Here is an 18,155-nt window from a genome sequence, read left to right as displayed (position 1 = left end):
GGTTGGATTCCAGCAACTTACTCATGACACATAGGAAACTCATTGGTCTGTATTGAGAGGGGGACGACTGATCACCTGAATTCTTAAATAGAAGGCATACTGATGAGGTTTTCCAGGGTTTTAGGAAGCACTTCTTAAGGCAACACCTAAACAGTTTTGTAAGTATGGGGGCAAGTTCTGGTTAAAGTTTTTTCAGCATTACAATTGGAATGCCCTCAGGGCCAGTTGCTTTACTGGAATCAAGGTTCTGGATTAGCTTGGCAACTTCACACACAGATATTTGTATGTTGCATAGCGTGTTGTCTATTATAGGAGGAAAAATGGCCTTCATTGCAACGGATAGAATTAGCTTCAAAGTTCTTGACAAATATTTTGGCCTTGTCTGATGCTGACGAGATAAACTCAGGTCCATTGATGATGGTTAGAATAGAACGCAGCTTTTGTTCAGGGTCCTATTTGCTATTTGACAAAACTGGTGGGAACCAAGCCGCTTATCGGCTACTTTGGATTTAATGGACTGAGCATACTCTCTTGCATTTTTTATTACTCTTTTACAGTGGTTGCTGGCAGTCCTGAAAGCAGCTTTAGTCTCAGTACATCTATTACGTTGGTAGCTATGGAAAAAGTGATTTCTGTGCACGATGGCAGCAGCACATTCTGGGGAGAACCATGGCTGGCTTTTAGGTTTTTGTTGGAATGTTTTTGATGGTATGAATCAGTTTATGCTTACAATTAATCATTCGGTCAGGTCTGATACTATAGATGATGCATCCTTTATAAACATGGAATGCAGGGGTAGGTCAGATATAAATGTACAGAAGCTATCCCAGTCAGCCGTATAGTATCAATATACAGTACGGTGGAGAGGTACGTCTGAAGACTTATTACATTTCGTTTTTATCTTTACTGATACAACCGAGTGGTCAGAAGATCCCAGAGGAGACAGAACGGAACATGAACATAGTTTAGGGGAAGTTGTGAGAAAAAGTCTAGAAGGCTAGCGTACTGACCAGAAGTATCGGGCACATGGGTGGGTTTGTGAACAATCTGGGTGAGATCATAGCCAATGACAAAACCTCCCCTCATCATCTGTCTTGTTTGAGTGGGTCAGCCATTCTACATTGGGTACATTGAAGTCACCACAAATGTGGATGTTAGCCGAAGGATGAGCAGACAGGATGTGGTCAATTTTCTCAGTTATACTCTTAAAGATTGTAACTCCGCTGTTCCGGGGGCGATAGAGGGCAAATATAAATGCAGTGGTGTAAGCAAATGCAACCCAGAAGCACATATAAGGTAAATAAGGGTCTTCACTGGGGATATCCCTACCATACGGACAGCCATCTTTAATGCCCATGGACATCATGGAGGTCAGATTTAGATGTTAACTTAGAGTATCCTTTAATTATGAACTTGTCTAGTGATGTGGTCGGTCCTATGTCAGTTTCGCTTAGGAAGAATATGTCCGGTTTCGTCTCCTGTAATTGGGTTTCTTTGGAAAGTTGGAACGTAGACCCATGTTGGAGAAGGAGATGTGGTAGTAGGTGTCTATGTTGGAGGATGGGTTCTAGATTTATTCGTGTTTTTTTTCTGGAGATATTTTATGTTGAGGATTGTGCATTTGTGGAACAGGTCGACAGACTTGGTTAGAGCAGGACAGAGAGGGAAAGTAAGAGAGAAGACAGGAATTTTATTCTTTTTTTAGCACATGATAAGGTAAAGCCGTAACAATTACCCACTAGGATGGCATCGAGAGGCCCCACCAGAAACTACTACATGGTCCAGAATCCATTCACCAGATGGCAATACAGCAGCCCCAGTACTTTTTACCTGCTGATAGGACAGCCTCCTCTGTGGTTAATTCAAGGTTCGGGTCCCTGACTATCAGGCAGATAACGTCAGCCCAGATGAAACGTTTACCTCCAGCACCCTTACTAGTGACATGGCCACAAGGATAGACATAGAAACAGAAAATTTCCGACATCTCAGGCTACAGTTCACCTGCCGACCTGGAAAGCAGCTTTTTCTTCACCCTTTATCAGAAAAATCACTTGCTGGAAATGAGGACTGAGGGACAAATGAGGAGAAGCGAGAGTAATGAGAGCTGCCGATAACGTATCCACAATACGTTGTCTACTCTCCATTAAAAAGAAAAAAAAATCAAAGGACTTATTAAAATTTACTTAGTGTAAGTCTGAAGCTCTAGTTCGAAATTAAAGATATTTAAAGATAAATGTTTTTCCCATATTTACGAATGAAATGAAATATAATACATTACTGCAATTTCCGTTTGAAGGTATTAAACCTCTTTCTTCTTATCCAAGAGACACCTCCAACAAAAGAATTATAATAAGAATTTAGCAGAAAAAAAAAAAAATTTAAAAAATAAAAAATACCGATGGGGAGTTATCACGTGTTGAGATATTCATTAAACTTTTTTTCCAAGAGACATCTCCAGTGCATTGGAAGGCTTTCCACTCATTGACTCTTGCTTTCGGGCTTCCGGTGCTTATGACAGACGGGGTGGGAGAGGGTCGCAGTGGGCGGGAAAATTTCGTTTATATTTATAGAGAAAGTTAGGCAGTAATCCTAAAACATTTTTTTCTTTTTCTTTTTTTTTTCTTGGAGGAGGATATTCTATTAACGACTGACTGAAATAATATATATTAGACCAAATTAAGTCAAATAAAGAATTATAATAAGGCGACCTCAATTGGGTTTAAATCGCGGCCTTGACCTGGCCAAAATATCACATTAATTGAATTATCAGAAAACCATTTTTTTTTTGTGACTTCATTAAATCTCCACACTAACGTACTGTACTTGCAATAACCCTTATCCCTGAATGGCTTCCGGGCCTTGATAAGTGGAGACCACCATGTAAAAATATATATATATATATATATATATATATATATATATATATATATATATATTCATTTTTGTAAATGGCCACCATTTATCACATTAAGAATTACATTGCTTAATACCCGAAAAAATACTTATTTGCGGAAAATTTAAATGTGAAATCGTTTTCAGCACACACCAAAAAATATAAAAAACTAGTTTTTTTTAAGATAGGTTTTCTGTTGGTCTACTAGGCCACAATTACCAAATAAACACCACCCCTAAAACAAATAACTAGTGGGCAGGTTATCTCAGCATTCCATAAGAATCTTTCACTTAGTGATACAAGCAAAACTTGGCACAAATGACGTTCAGAACATACATTTTAAGAAAAGAACGTTAGCCATCAGAAAATTCAAGATGGCTACCAGTTTTCAAGATGGCTGCAGAAGCAAACCTGACCAATTTCAATTTTTTAAGAGGAACTCTGATTAACACAATTTCTTTATGGTTCCAAAATAAAATGAATGTATTCTCATATATAATTAAACAAATTATACCTTGAAAATTTCAATATGGCCACCATTTTTCAAAATGGCGGCTCATAGACTACTGTATGTAGTGATGTTTTCTACTATAACCTTGTCCATTTCTATGCTCTGTACTGAGTCTGTGATTAAAAAGTTCACTGCCAATTATTTGTTACACTAATGTAGTTTAATATTAAAGCTTTTGACTTGTGATACCTTAGAGTGATGTCAAAGCATTACCAGGGCACACTGGTGACACAGCATGAGGTTAAGCGTTGGCTTGTAGTGTACTAACTGTAGTTGTAGTTACTAACTGTTGTGGTGGTAAAGTAACTTTAGATAGTAGTATCTATAAGTGTCCTAAATGCTATCTAATTAGCCCCTTATGCATCTCAACTAGAATTGTAGTTAGTTGTAGTGTAGTTATTTGATAGCTGCACCTGAATTGACAGAGTGTACCAGCACAGAAGAGCCGAGCCAAGAGTAACCAGAAGGTGTACAGATCGCATGGGATCTAAACAGTTGGTATGTGTAGGGCAACAGATGCTTGAGCTTAGTTTTATCCCATACTTCAATGTGCTTTGATGTTTTGTACAGTTAGGCAGTAAAAGAATAGCCCCTCGGCCTTTAACTGTATACGCAAAATGTCTGCAAACAACCCATTGAGTAGCGAAGTGAAAACTGATTGAGGGAAATGTTGCTTGTCAGACAGACACGAGAGAGGAGTTGAAGTCTCATCCTACACGATATAAGTGTAGTTCTGATAGCTATTCCATGCTATCAACAGACATACCGCAATTTCAGGCAATCAACCTGTTACCAATAAAAGTAGACCCATCTCAAGTAGATGATGGAGGTGGCATTGAAGACACATTGAGACGAAACAGTGCAAAGTACCATCAAACATGCCGTCTAATGTTCAATAACAGCAAGCTTGAACGTGCAACTAAAAGAGCAGCTTAAATTCAGAACTGTCCTGATGAAACTCACACAAAAATTCAAAGAACTTGCATCGAGATAGAAAGAAGGAACCAAAAGAAGGAATGACCATGCAACTGAATGAGAGGCTCAACGAATATGCCCATAATCTCAATGATGGTAGACTACTGGCTCTGTTGAGTGGTGGAGACGTGGTGGCTCTAGAACTGAAATACCATTGATTTTGCTTGACTGCTCTGTATAACAGAGAGCGAGCACAGATTACCCAAAAGAATGAAGAAACACTTGAGTCATCCGAAGAAAAGGATTTTATTCCTTTGGTATTCTCGGGACTCCTGATGTCATTGAGAAAAGATACAGCACTGATCAGCCAGCAACATTCTGACTTGTTAGTCTATACAAGGAGCGACTTGAGCAGTTTGGGAGTGACATACTTGATGTGAACTCGATCAGGCTGAAAGAAAGGCTGCTATCAGAAATACCTGGACTTGTAGCCTTCAAGAAAGCTCAAGATGTACTCCTAGCATTTGGCAAAGACATTGGCCTAGTGTTGCCAGAAGCATCTTCCTACACCGATGCAAAATGCTTGCCAAAGTTTATAAGATATGGCGTAGGCATATGGTAGTGTGGGGAAAATGGCTTTCTGTACAGACCTCCTTGTGTCTGTCTGTCCTGAGACTTGCGCACATCGAGAAAGAAAGAAAGAAAGAGTTCATCATGACGTTTTGTAGTGAACGAAGTCTCGCAAGATCATGCGCGCGTGCCTTATAAAAACAGGTCACTTGGCGGTGGGAGAGGAGGGAGAAATCATTTGACGTTTGAGAAGCGGCAAAATCAGTTGGGAGAATTTGTATGAGCAGTGATTTTTGCCTGTTGATCGACCACAAACTATTTTGGCCCATTTTTTTACAATGGACAAGTTTGATCTGAGATTGATATCAGAGTTCAACGGCTCCTCCGCTGGACCCTCAGTAGTTGAATGGTGGGAAAAAGCTGAGCTTGTCTGCCGGCTTTGCAAAATAAAGGATCCCATGCTTTTCATCCCATTGAGGCTGACCAAGAGGGCATACTCCATTTATCAACACCTCGAGGATGAACCAACTCAGAAGGAGGTTAAGGAGGCATATATGCGGCCTTTGCTATGGACACTTTTATTACCTGGAGGCAGATCACCGAACGGCGGCTTGGGTTGGATGAGACGATGGATGTGTACCTGACAGATTTAAAGAGATTAGCTGCGCCGTTTGGAGTGACTGAACGCATATTAAGCTGTGCCTTTCTCACAGGAATCCCGGACGACATTGTCAAGGCTCAGCGAGATTGGGCTTCAGGAATTGTTGGCTAGAGCCCGCAATATTTTAAAAGAAAAAGATGCAAAGCTGCTGCTAGCAGATGCAGAAGCATCTAGTCCATTAAAAGATGGCGTAAGATATTATAAATGTGGCGGGCCAAACCACTTTTCTAGAGATTGCTGAAGCCCAAGCAGTGTAAATGACATGCCGCTCAGGAAACGCCAAGACGCATGAATTGCTACCGGTGCAGCAAGCTAGGTCACATAGCAAGGAGTTGTCTGGGAAACGGATAAGGGGAGTAAATTATAGCGCCAGTGAGAGTGCGCGTGAACAGGGGTGAACACTTTGCACTCGTATACACAGGGTGCACACAGACTCTTGTGTGCAACGCATGCTGTGACGCATGGGACAAGAAAAGGATTTCAGTACTGACAGTTGGCGGGGGCATGCTAGCCTCTTGTACACATGTCGAGCCCTGGTTGTGAGTGGGGACCTTCTTGGTTATGACTCCAAAGTGTCTGATCCTGTTAATAGCGGTTATCTAGCATAATAAATATCGGGAACTAAAATAGCACGTAACTCCTTTTACAGCCTGCATGGATGTATGTACCAAGAAGTTGAGGGAATGGCGGCAAGCAGGATCTAATGTATCTGTGATGGATCTTTGTAAAGCATACCTTCAAGTGCATGTACATCAGTCACTATGGCCCTATCAAATGGTGCTCATCAAGGGAGAAAGGTATTGCTTAACCCACATGGGATTTAAACTTAATGTTGCGCCATCAATTATGCAAAGGATTGTTGATGCTATATTGAATAAGGATGAGCGCATTCAGCTGGCAACATCTGCATAAATTGACGATATGTATGTGGATGAAGAAATTGTGCCTGCAACGCATGTAAAAGAACATCTTCACAACTTTGGCCTTCTCAGCAAGTAACCAGAAAGGCTACGGGATGCAGCAAGAGTGATCGGTTTGCACGTCTGGGAAGAAGATAATGTCCTGTGTTGGAAACGAGGCAATGAAATCCCAGGTATGTCCTGTGTTTTCACGTGACGGATCGTATTTTCATTGTGCGGAAAGTTGGTTAGACACCTTCCTGTGGGTGGCTGGCAGTGACATTCATCAAACAGAGACCCTCTGATTTCACTACTGGATGGGATGACAAAATTTATGATGCCCCTCTCAATTCAATGGTCAGAGAGGTACTCACCAGAGTGCACAAAGAAGATCCAGCATGGGGCAGATGGTGTGTTTACAGCCAGGACCATAGTGTGTGGGTTGACGCAAGCTCTGTTGCCATTGGCGTGTCATTAGTCCATGATGGAGCTGTAGTGGAAGACGCTTGCTGGTTACGCCCAGAAAAGAACCAACACATAAACCTGGCAGAACCCGATGCAGTGATAAAGGGAATGAAGTTTGCAATCCTTTGGAGGACAACCACCACCTGCAACTATTCACAGATTTTGCTTGCGTCCATAAGTGGATTTCAAACACTCTTACCGGATGGGCTAGAGTATAAACCAAAGCAACAAGCAAGATGCTCATCCGTCGACGGCTCGACATAATCATGAGCCTGGTGAGCAAATATGCACTATCAATGGTCAGATCCAGCATAAACAAAACAGAGTGTTTAACAAGGGTACCTCAAAGATCGCGAGATTCCATAAAAAGAACTGTTGAACCTATGCAATCTCCCTGTGCCGCATTTATGATTCCTGGTCAATCTAATCGGATTAAGGAAATCCACCTACAAAGCCGGTATCCTGGAGTCAAGCAGACCCTATTTTTAGTTAAGTTGGCGAGGATTTCCTGACTCTCATTGATTGTAACCCATCAAGGTTTGCCATATGGCATATGCTGCATCAACAAGATACAGTCACTATTGTCAATCAAGTAAACAATATTTTCCTTGAACGTAGACCTCCAACAGAGATATTGCTTCTGCATTTACCTGTGAGCAGTTTATAAAGTTTACTGATAGCTGGGGCGTACATCTGAGGTTTAGATGCGCCCATGTACCTAATGGAAATGAGATCATTGAACAGAATCATTGAACCATCAAAACAATGGCAGCTAAATCAAGCTGCACAGTGTTTGAGGCAGTTTATTTGTACAATGTAACTCCTAAGGATGATGTTTCACCCACTATGGCACCGGCTGATTCATTGCATAGGTATCAAGTCAGGGTGAAGGCCATAGAGATGAACCCGCTACCTGAACTGGAAGTAGCTGGAGAGAGAGTGAGGAAAAGGGATGTCATGTGGATCAAGAACCCATGAAGCAAGTGCACGACAAGGTATGGAGTTGGGTGAGTCACTGAAATAATCAGCCCACAAGTGCTGTGGGTCGACGGCGTGGCTCGTCATGTTAAAGACATGTGGTTAGTAATGCAACCATCACGACAGGAGTGAGTCAGAGTCAGAATCTAGCGAGGCATTGCTCTGGATTGCAGCACCACCATCAGACAGTGAATCGGAGATTAGTAGCCTCCAACAAGACATAGAGATTAGTAGCCTCCCAGAAGACAAAGAGATGCTCGACCCTCAGACCACAGACAAAAGCACAAGTGAATATGAGGTATGTGGGTGAAGAAGCACCCAGCAAAGACCACCCCTTGTCATCTCTGTGATCATGAGATCAAGGGGGACTTTGAGGAAAAATGGCTTACCATACAAACGTCCTTGTGTTTGTCTGTCCTGTGAGGCACGCACATCGAAAAAGAAAGAAAGAGTCCATCATGGCGGCCGTGACGTTTTGTAGTGAATGAAGTCTTGCAAGATAATGAGCGCGTGCCTTCTAAAAACAGGTCACTTGTTGGTGGGAGAAGATCGAGAAATCATTTGACGTTTGAGAAGCGGCAAAATCAATTAGGAGAATTTGTGTGAGCAGTGATTTTTGCCTGTTGATCGACCACAGGTGAAACACAAGTGTAAGTTTGAAGGCAGTCTGTATGAGAATTCAGTGTACGATTCCTTGCCCTCAGCTTTGCTTTAATTCATTTGTATGATTGAGTATGGGGCGGATATCAAGTCACAGCTCAGGTTTGGAGCAACTACAACTGACCTGGCAATGGCTGAACTCTTTCAATACAACTGTTACCACACAAATCATCAATCCATCATCTACCACTGCGACATCGTCATTCCATGGCACCAGCATCTCAAACTTTCAGCATACAACACTAGTTGACCAAGAAGAAGTTCGAGAACCAGTTTCTATCAAGAGCAGCAATGTGAAGAAAGTCTCAGAACTTCCTGACACAAAAAGAATCCATCTCCTCCTAAGAACAATGTGACATATACATCTTTGCCAAGTCTTCCCTAAAAGCCATATGAATGGCTGCAGAAGGTTAGTCTCACACAGAAAGTAGGTGATGAGGTTAACATGCAGAGAAGATAACGTCTTGAGTTTGAAATGAGCATAACTTTACTGTTGTCCCTTCTATGTGATGAGGTTCATTCTGTTGCGATGTTGAGACATTATATGGATAAAGTCAAGGATGCTATTTCTCATCTCAATCCAAACCAGGTTCATGTGATAACTGCAGACCAGCCAATTTCTTGCTAAATACGTCCAGTGGCACTGGCCGGATCTGTATGGCGAGAACAGGCTTGTGGTAATGTTTGGTCGCGTCCATATAGACATGGCTGCATTCAGATCACTTGGAGCCTTGCTCCAGAATAGCGAATGAACAGGTGCTCTCGGGGAGGCTGGGGTGGCTTCCTCTGGAACTGCAGACTCGTTTCTCTCTGCATCCAGTGTCACAAAAAAACACGCCATATGCACGAGTTCACGGTATGCTGTCTCTATATGCTCCAAATGGAAGCATATGACTACCACTCTGCAAAAGAAAACAGAGTCCTAGATTTTTGACAGCTGGTGGAAGTAACAGAGGAAAGAACGCTTTCAGTTTCAGTTCTGGAAACTTGTTCTGTCAATAGAGTTGGTTGTGTTCTCGTTGGTTAGATCTTTCAGAGAAGCTAACTTTAGCCTGTACTGTCAAGCACTCTCTGCTCTGATCCCCTTCTTTGGCAACAGCATTGTCAACTATGTTCAATGGCTCCCTATCCACCTCACAGACATGGTATCCTTGGAACAAACTCATCCCGCAGTGTTCTGTGAATTCCAAAATTGGAAAATTTGTGGCCCACAAGACTCACAGGAGTTTTCTGGTATAGCCATTAACCAAGCCCATGAACAAGCTAATGCAGTAGTCAAAGGTGATGGTGGTATCACTGAGGGTCCATCTGCACTGAAGCGATGGATGGTGTCTGGACCAGAGGTTAGTGAGCTGGTTCACCAATATGAGTTGGGTTCCCAGGCTAAATTGGAGAATGAGGCTATCAGACATCATGAGCAAACTAATAAGTCTCAGAAGTCCTTGCTTAGATCTAGAAAATCTTTTCAGCAAGAGTCCATCTTCTCACACTGGACATAAAGATTTTTGCACATCCCAGTGCTGCAGAGCTTGTCAGAACTCACATTAATAAAGGTCAAGCTGCATTTAAAGATTTTTTCAATAGTCTTGGTGATGAGGCTTCCTTCTACAAGCCCATCAAAAAGAACAAAACGGACTTCTTCCACTAGCAAGCAGCTGTAGCTTCCACTGACAAGAAGAAACAGGTACTGCAATTTGTTCTCACAGCTTTTCATATCTTGTCAAGCACAAGAATGTGATCCTTTAGAATTCTTCAGGAATGAGAATCAGTTTTTTTTCCTACAGCACTGAGTGACACAGGGAATCTCTATCCTGGAAAGAAGTCTAACCCTGTTGGCATTCTTGAAGATACCATTGTTCTTCTTGATTCTCAGCTAGAATGTGATGTCATCATTATTGATGTTGCAGCTCGTGTACATTCTCTTTCACCAAAGACCTCAAATACATTCAAGGAACATGCTATTCATGATGTTAAAGATTCGGAGTTACTCCTCGAAGTATGAGCGAACAAACATTGTGTTTGATGTCTACAAGATTCAAGCCTCAAGGTTGAAATGAGATCAAAGCAAATCAAAGGAAGTCGGCATAGAGTGACAGACAAAATTAAGTTGCCATCCATCTGGTCCAGTTTTCTGAGAGATAATGACAATAAGACAGAACTGTTTGAGTATCTAGCAGACAAAATTGTATCCATGTGTCCAGACAACATCGTAGTTGTGACCAAATGAGAGAATGTCTTGTCAAACAAATCCATCAACTTTGAAGATCTACAACCTTGCAATCATGAAGAAGCTAACTCCAGGATTTTCACACACGCGGTTCATGCAGCCAAACAGAAGACTAAGTCTGTGTTGATCAAGGCATGTGACACAGACATCCTTGTCATAGGCAGTTGATGACTTTGCGAGTCTTCAGAATGCTGGCTTAGAAATGCTGTAGCTAGAATCCGGCCAGGGACAGTCCATTAGATGGTTCCTAATTCATGACTTGGCGATGAACCTCGGCCATGAGAAATGTAGTGGCATGCTCTTCTTTTATGCCTTCATTAGTTGTGACGTTGTATCGGCCTTTCGGGGTAGAGGGAAGACAGCTGCATGACAAACATGGCAGTTAATCCTGAAGTGTTCAGACAACTGAGTCAGTACCCACTTACCATAGAAGATGCTGATGTCAATATTCTCAATAAATTTGTTGTCACTATGTATGACAAACACAGCGACTCTACCAAGGTTGATGAGGCAAAACTGCACTTGTTTGTTCGAAAGCAAAGACCCTATGACTCCATTCCACCAACTAGTGCATCTCTCATTCAGCATTCTAAACAATCTGCATATGGGGCCAGTCAACAGAATGTACAATGCAAGCTGAAAGTCCTGGCAACTGGGGCTGGCAAAAAAAAATGAAGCCTGGGAAGTTCTCTGGTCAACCCTCCCCCCATTGCTCAGTCTTGCCAGCAGCTTACAAAATGTTGTTGCACGGGTGAATGTTGAGGACCATGCAAATGTTATCGCTACACCCTGAAATGCACACTAATGTGTAGTTGTAAATGCAAAGAGTAAAACAATGATCCAGGTTAAATTCAAGCAAGTCACTTTAGTCTGTTGTGCTTCTGTCACAACAATTTGAGATACAACATCGGTAACTTCACTGAGACAGTGCTAGTTTATATAATTGTCATCTTATACCTATAACGTTTAATGATATTGAAATTCTGATTGCAGAATTCGATTCCTCGTGTCAAAAACGATATATGTTGATGTACAGGTCATCAAAATGTCATTACTTTGACAATATTTAGTGCAAATACAGTTTCGTACTGGTATGAATGACGGCCATCTTGGAAAATGGCGGCCATTTTGTTTTTGAAGTTGGCTAAAGTGCTTTTCTGAAAGAGGGAGTTCTGAAGCACCTGTCTGCCAATTTTGGTGCTTGTATCACCAATTGGAAGATTGTTTCAGCAATCTGCCCCACTACCAGACCCTCTTCCCCAAAAAAGTGGTTATAAAGTGGGTGTTTATTTGATGTTAAATTAATATAGAAAAATGATCCAAAATTTTTTTAAGTATAATTTCTTCGTATTTTGGAAACTACTAGTTTCCTAGAATTTTAAACGTTATTTTCGTATGCAGCACCCTCAAAGACCTATATTAGTGGTAATTTTAAAGGATGCTTTTGTGGATGAAAAGATACTGCACCTTTACCAAGTTTTTAATCATACTCATTTGTTTACCTCGTTCTGCATATGAATTACAAAATATCTGATATTTCTCCCAGACATCTGGCCTTGATGGAGGGATTATTAAAACTTGTTGCGATGGTTTCAAATGATCTGAAATAACAGTAAGGGGAGACTTGATTCCAAATATTTATCATACGTTATATTTCCCTTCTTTGGTTTTGGTTTCAGTAAATTTCACAGTGCATAAAGATTATTTGATGCAGGAAGTATTCATAATCGTACCTTCTTTCCAAAGGGGGGAAGATATAACATATGAGAAATATTTGGAATCAAGTCTCCCGTGCTGTTATCTCAGATCACTTGAAACCATAGCAGCAAGTTTTAGCCTCCCCTCCATCAAGGCTAGAGGTATGGGGAAAATATAATTATACTAGCAGGCCACCCGGTATGGCCCGGTCGTAAAATATGCTTAAATATATTTTGATTAATGTAAATTTCATATTTATTATTATATTATTATTGGACCCAATATATAGTAAAAAGTTTTTTTTTAAATGACTTGTGCGCCACCACCGAGAATGGAAACCAAAACGCTTAGCCTACGATTTACTTTTTCTTTTGCCATTAGTACTTGAGCTATGACGACATGTTTGTTGCGAGGCTAAAAATTAAAACATGAACCAATAGCTATAACATTACGCATGCGTATTCGTAATTTCGTCGTTTGACCTTCATCTGACAAGTTCCATTTTTTTTAATTTACACATTTTTGCACCAATTTTCACCGACTAAAACACAAATATAATGTTTCGCAGAGGTTCGAATACCCCATATATTAAGTTTCATGTCTGTAGACCAAAAGCTGACAGAGGAATTGGCAATTTTTGTTTTAAACAAATATATATACGCATACATAAATGTATAGAGAAAGAGGGTTTGTGTTTACTATAACTTTTTTATGCAAATATTACGCAAGTATAAATCATATAGAATATCTGCATAAATATAATTACACGTAATAGTTAACTAAAGATAATAATCCCATAAGAGAACCTAAAAACTAATAGGAAATTAATTAAAATGAATGTTTTTAAAAATATGCGAATTAGCTAGTGAATGTAATTCCACGATCCATATATAACAAAGTTGTATTTGCTTTTTAAATAAAAAGAAAAAAAGGGTTTTTAATATGAATATAAATACACAAAATAACCAAAATTTATTATATATATATATATATATATTCACTTATTCACTTCGCGTAAATATATGGTTGTTTTTGTCAGAACATTTGAAAATCTCACGGTTGATAAAAAGCATACAACTTTACTTTTATGGTGACACCATGCCATACGAAATGAGAAAGTAAATGAAAAAGAAAAAATCACAAATTAATTCTATTCCTGAGAAAAGTATTATATCATTGAAAAATTTATTGTAAAAAATAAATATCAACTTTTGTTAAATTCTATGTTGTACTCGCTTTCTAGATTACAGATTAATATATATTTCTAATACACATATGTAGTTGAAGATTCTAATCACCTAATTCTGAAGCCGGTGCTTCTAGCAAATGATACCTCTAGGCTTTACATAAAGGATTGTCAACTACTTAATAATGTTTTATTTGTTTGCTTAATAAGAGTTTTTCATTGTGCTAACAGTAGCTTGCGATATCACTTACTCCACAACAAGACACCTTCTATAGTAACTAACAGAAAAGCTGTTTTCCTTGAACATAGCCTTTCGGGAATGCTAGATCCAGTCTCTACCTTAAGCCGAGATCGAACCCATATCCATTTAATTGATAGTTGGATATTCTAGCCATTTTACGATGCAGAGGGTTCCGATGTCAAGCTATGTTTTTATATTATAATGTATTCTAAATATTGTTATGCTATATATAGACATTGTAAACTACTAGTGATCTCTTTTATTCTTTAAAGTATATATTGACAGAGATGTTATTAAATTACAGATATTGTTGTTTGCTCTGTGGATCTGCTCTTTTCTTCGTTTTTCTCCGAAAATATAAAACAATTAAAATATACGTTAAATTATGTATAAAAGTATTATGTCATTTTAAAATTTATTATTTTCATTTTTTGTTCTACAAACATAGGTTTATGCGGTTGTTAGCCATCGCTGTTGCATTATGGGTAATTATTGACGTTGGAATCCGACGACCATGGAGCCTTATTTCATTAGCTGGCATTGCTTTTTTTGTCATTTTATTCTATCTATTCTCCATTGACCGTTCAAAGGTAAGTATAAATTAAGTAGAACTTTATATATATACTAACAGGGCTACCCGGCGAGGCTCAGGTCGACATGAAGTTACGTTTGGAGCAAACCTACTATACTAAGGATATTAATCATTTTCATCGTGGGCAATGTCGATACCCCACAACAATTTCAAAATAAAAGAACGGATAAAACATGTAACTGTAATCGCCCTCAAAAAGATGTGCATGATACCCTCTTCACCAGGTATTTCGGAAGAATGGATACAAAGAAAAGAAGCGTCTCTCCAAATATTAAGCAGTTTTTGTTGCTCGTGCGCTGGAGACCCACCCCCCCCAAAAAAATAAATGAATCAAAACAACTTTTGTTTTAATAAAAATAGCAGTGAGTGCCGGATCGACCGACAAAAAAATAGCCGTGTAGGAAGACTTCAACCTGAAACGCGGATAAAAGGAAAAGCTAATTTGCAAACGACTTTGCTCACTGTAGAAATAATAACGTTTATAAACATTAACGCGTTTGAAAACTTTAAGAACAATATGGAATTCCTTTTATTGGCTTGCTTTTGTTTTGTTTATTTGAAAAGGCACTTTTTTCACTGGCTTTTTTCCATAAATAAAAGAAATTGTCGACTTGTTTCTTTTTTTTTTTGTGGAGGTGGGGTTCAATTCCCGGAACGCTCAAAGATTCTCTGGAGTCGTTTCAAGAATAATAAAAACAAATGAGATCCCTTTGTTTATTCGTAAGTGTTTTATTTATTTAATTATTTATTAATATTTAAAAAATAAAGCAAAACATCTTTCTGTCTAAGAAACTTATTGCGAGTTTCTTTTTTATCGTTCGCACTTCAGAGCATAAAAATCTCCTCAGGAAAATAACTCTACCCGTTTCTAAAAAATCGATGTCGGAAATCATTCCAAATAAGTTAAATTAAATATATTATCAATATAATTGTCATTTAAAGTTGATGAAATAACAATCTTAAATAGAACACTTAAAACAACTATCTCGCTAGAAACTTAAACTAACATACAACTATTTAATAAAATCGATTTTCCTTAATATGATATGCAAATGAGGTGACCACTTAGTTGTACATTTTGAAATCACCATACTATATATAGAAATAAATGAAACATTAAGTAATGGACCTTTTGTATATATTAATCAAATTGTAAACAAACAAACAGACAGAAAAACGAATTTATATATATATATATATATATATATATATATATATATATATATATATATAGCTACACAAACAACTGTGAATAAACATTAAATAATCAGGATTGTCAGGATGCAGCAAATTAGGAGACAGATTGTCGCTTACCGAAAAAAAAACCGCGAGCTAGATCAAAACATGGTCATAATTTATGATTATGTTATCATGCACAAGCGTGGTCTTCAGGATGTGTGTACTGTAAGAGTTATGCGCGTGCAGACTGTGACACGGATCACAATTTTGTTCATGCTAAACTTAAGTTGTGTATAAGGAAAAGGGTCAAAGCCAATAGAGTAAAAGTGCCTAAACGCATCGATGTCTCCAAGTTACAAAATAAGGAAGTGTGTGAAATTCTTATGACCTCATTTATTAATATTTCATTTGACGGAACTTGGAATCGATTCAAATCACAAATATATAGCAAAGGAGCTGAAATTTTTGATTTTAAGAAAAACACACATTGGGATTGGTTTGATGAAAATGATTCTACAATCACCAATCTTTTGGAAGAGAAGAAAAAGGCTCACAATATATGTTTGTGTTCTAACGGATCCGCTAAAATAACTGGAGAAAAAGATGAATAAAGAAGCAGAATGATAAGTACAACATGAGACAGGTCGCTGAAGAACAAGTGGCGGGCAAAACTGTTAGCAGACATCCAGACAGATTATACCCGAAAAAATTCAAAAAAATGTATTACAAAATCAGACAAGCTTTTGGGCCGCAGCCTCCAACATTTGTACATGTGAAATCCAAATATGATTCTGCCCTTTTCAATAATGTCGAGGAAATCATGGAACAATAGACACAAGATTTTTGATAATCCGTCTGAAGTAACTAATATAGTTATTGATTGTTTCCCTCAGAAGGAGGTCGTTGACTGATATCAGCATTGATGAGACCAAAAGCACATTAACAGATTAATAAGAGAAAAGCACCAGGATTTAATGGGATACCTTGAATTATTGCTATTTGAAGGTGATAGTATTATCAACGCAATCCGTGCACTCATCCTTGCATTAGCTTGCTTGAAGCAGTGGGAAATGTTTTAGCAAAGATGTTGTTAAATCGTTTGATAAAATAGATTTTTCCCTCTATCATCCCAGAGAATCAATGTGATTTTAGATCTGGCCGCGGCACAATGGACTTGATATTCTCTGTGCAACAGCTAATAGAAAAATGTGTGGAACAGCGAGTGCCTTTGTATCAAGTTTTGTCGATCTGACAAAAACTTTTGATACAATTAATCGCAATGCATCCTGGAAGATTCTTGGAAAACTTAGCTGACCTACTAGTTTTGGGGAGTTACTTCAACAGTTACACCATAATATGAAAGCCCGAGTGAACTTTAATGGATCTCTGTCTGATCTAATTTCAGCTAAAAACGGTGTAAAACAGAGTAATATACTTGCTTCTACATTATTTTCCATATATTTTACTGAGATGCTGGTGCATGCTTTAACCAGTTGCAATATAGAAGTGAAGTTTCGGTTTCGTACATCAAGTAAACTTTTTAACATTAGACGTCTCAGCGCAAAGTCGAAAGCTTTTCAGAACCTTGTTCATGAAATTTATATGCAGATGATACAGACCTTGTTTCACATTCAGAAGCTGACGCACAGATGATTACAGACAATGTTTCAGCGGCTTATGAAGCTTTTGTACTTACCATCAGCCCCAGGAAAACATATGTTACATATGTATAGGAATGCCATATGTTGAACCAAATATCTTAGTTTATGGTAAGAACTTAGATGTCACAAACAATTTTGTATATCTGAGTAGGACGTTGAATAAGGACTGTACGTTTGATGCTGAGATAAATCACGGAATAATCAAAGTCAGTTCTGCTTTGGCAAACTGGCGAAATGTGTGTGGTCAGATCGGGGAATCACATCAAAAACTAAGCTGAGTGTTTACGAAGCATGCGTTATAACTACGCTGCTATATGGGTCAGGGACTTAGACAACATATAGTAGGCATCTCAAGTCATTGGAAAGTTTTTACCAAAGTTGTATTCGGAGAATCCTTAATATTAACCGGAGGAGTCTAACGCCTGACAAATGAATGTACAAAACGATTAACGATTTTTTTAATTTTGACCTAGTTTGATCCCTTAAAAACAAATTTAACTAAAGACCCATAAAAGAACCGTTCGCAAATCCAATCATTTGAGGCCTCTACCGCCGCGTTGCGACTTTTAATTTCGGAGTAGATAGAGTTTGAAAATATGGAGACAGACAGATAGCTATATATATATATATATATATATATATATATATATATATATATAAAGGAGATTAGAACAATAGTCTAAAGAGCAGAGTGTATTTTAATGTAATAGAAAAATTACTAATTTAATTAAAATACAGGGAAAGAAAAAGTGCTCGTTGTAATTTAGATATATAATAAGCTCGATAGGTAAATATCCTAGAGCTAATTTAATATTCAGT

General features: G+C 38.6%; 1 protein-coding gene across 11 annotated transcripts in view; it reads left to right on the top strand.

Annotated features, from left to right (window-relative positions):
- Window positions 1-18,155, top strand: part of LOC145263161 (solute carrier family 28 member 3-like) — a 688,175-nt gene that overhangs the window by 590,740 nt on the left and 79,280 nt on the right. For all 11 annotated transcript variants that reach the window (XM_080120169.1, XM_080120168.1, XM_080120170.1 and 8 more), the window contains one exon: window positions 14,353-14,494. In XM_080120169.1, coding sequence (XP_079976295.1) covers window positions 14,353-14,494 — 142 coding nt within the window. The remainder of the gene's footprint in view (window positions 1-14,352; window positions 14,495-18,155) is intronic.

Source organism: Euprymna scolopes, chromosome 38 (assembly GCF_053919585.1).
Source record: "Euprymna scolopes isolate OS-2025 chromosome 38, ASM5391958v1, whole genome shotgun sequence".
Taxonomy (NCBI): Eukaryota; Metazoa; Mollusca; class Cephalopoda; order Sepiida; family Sepiolidae; genus Euprymna; species Euprymna scolopes.
Note: the sequence above shows the minus strand (reverse complement) of the source record. Positions and strands in the feature narration are given on the sequence as shown.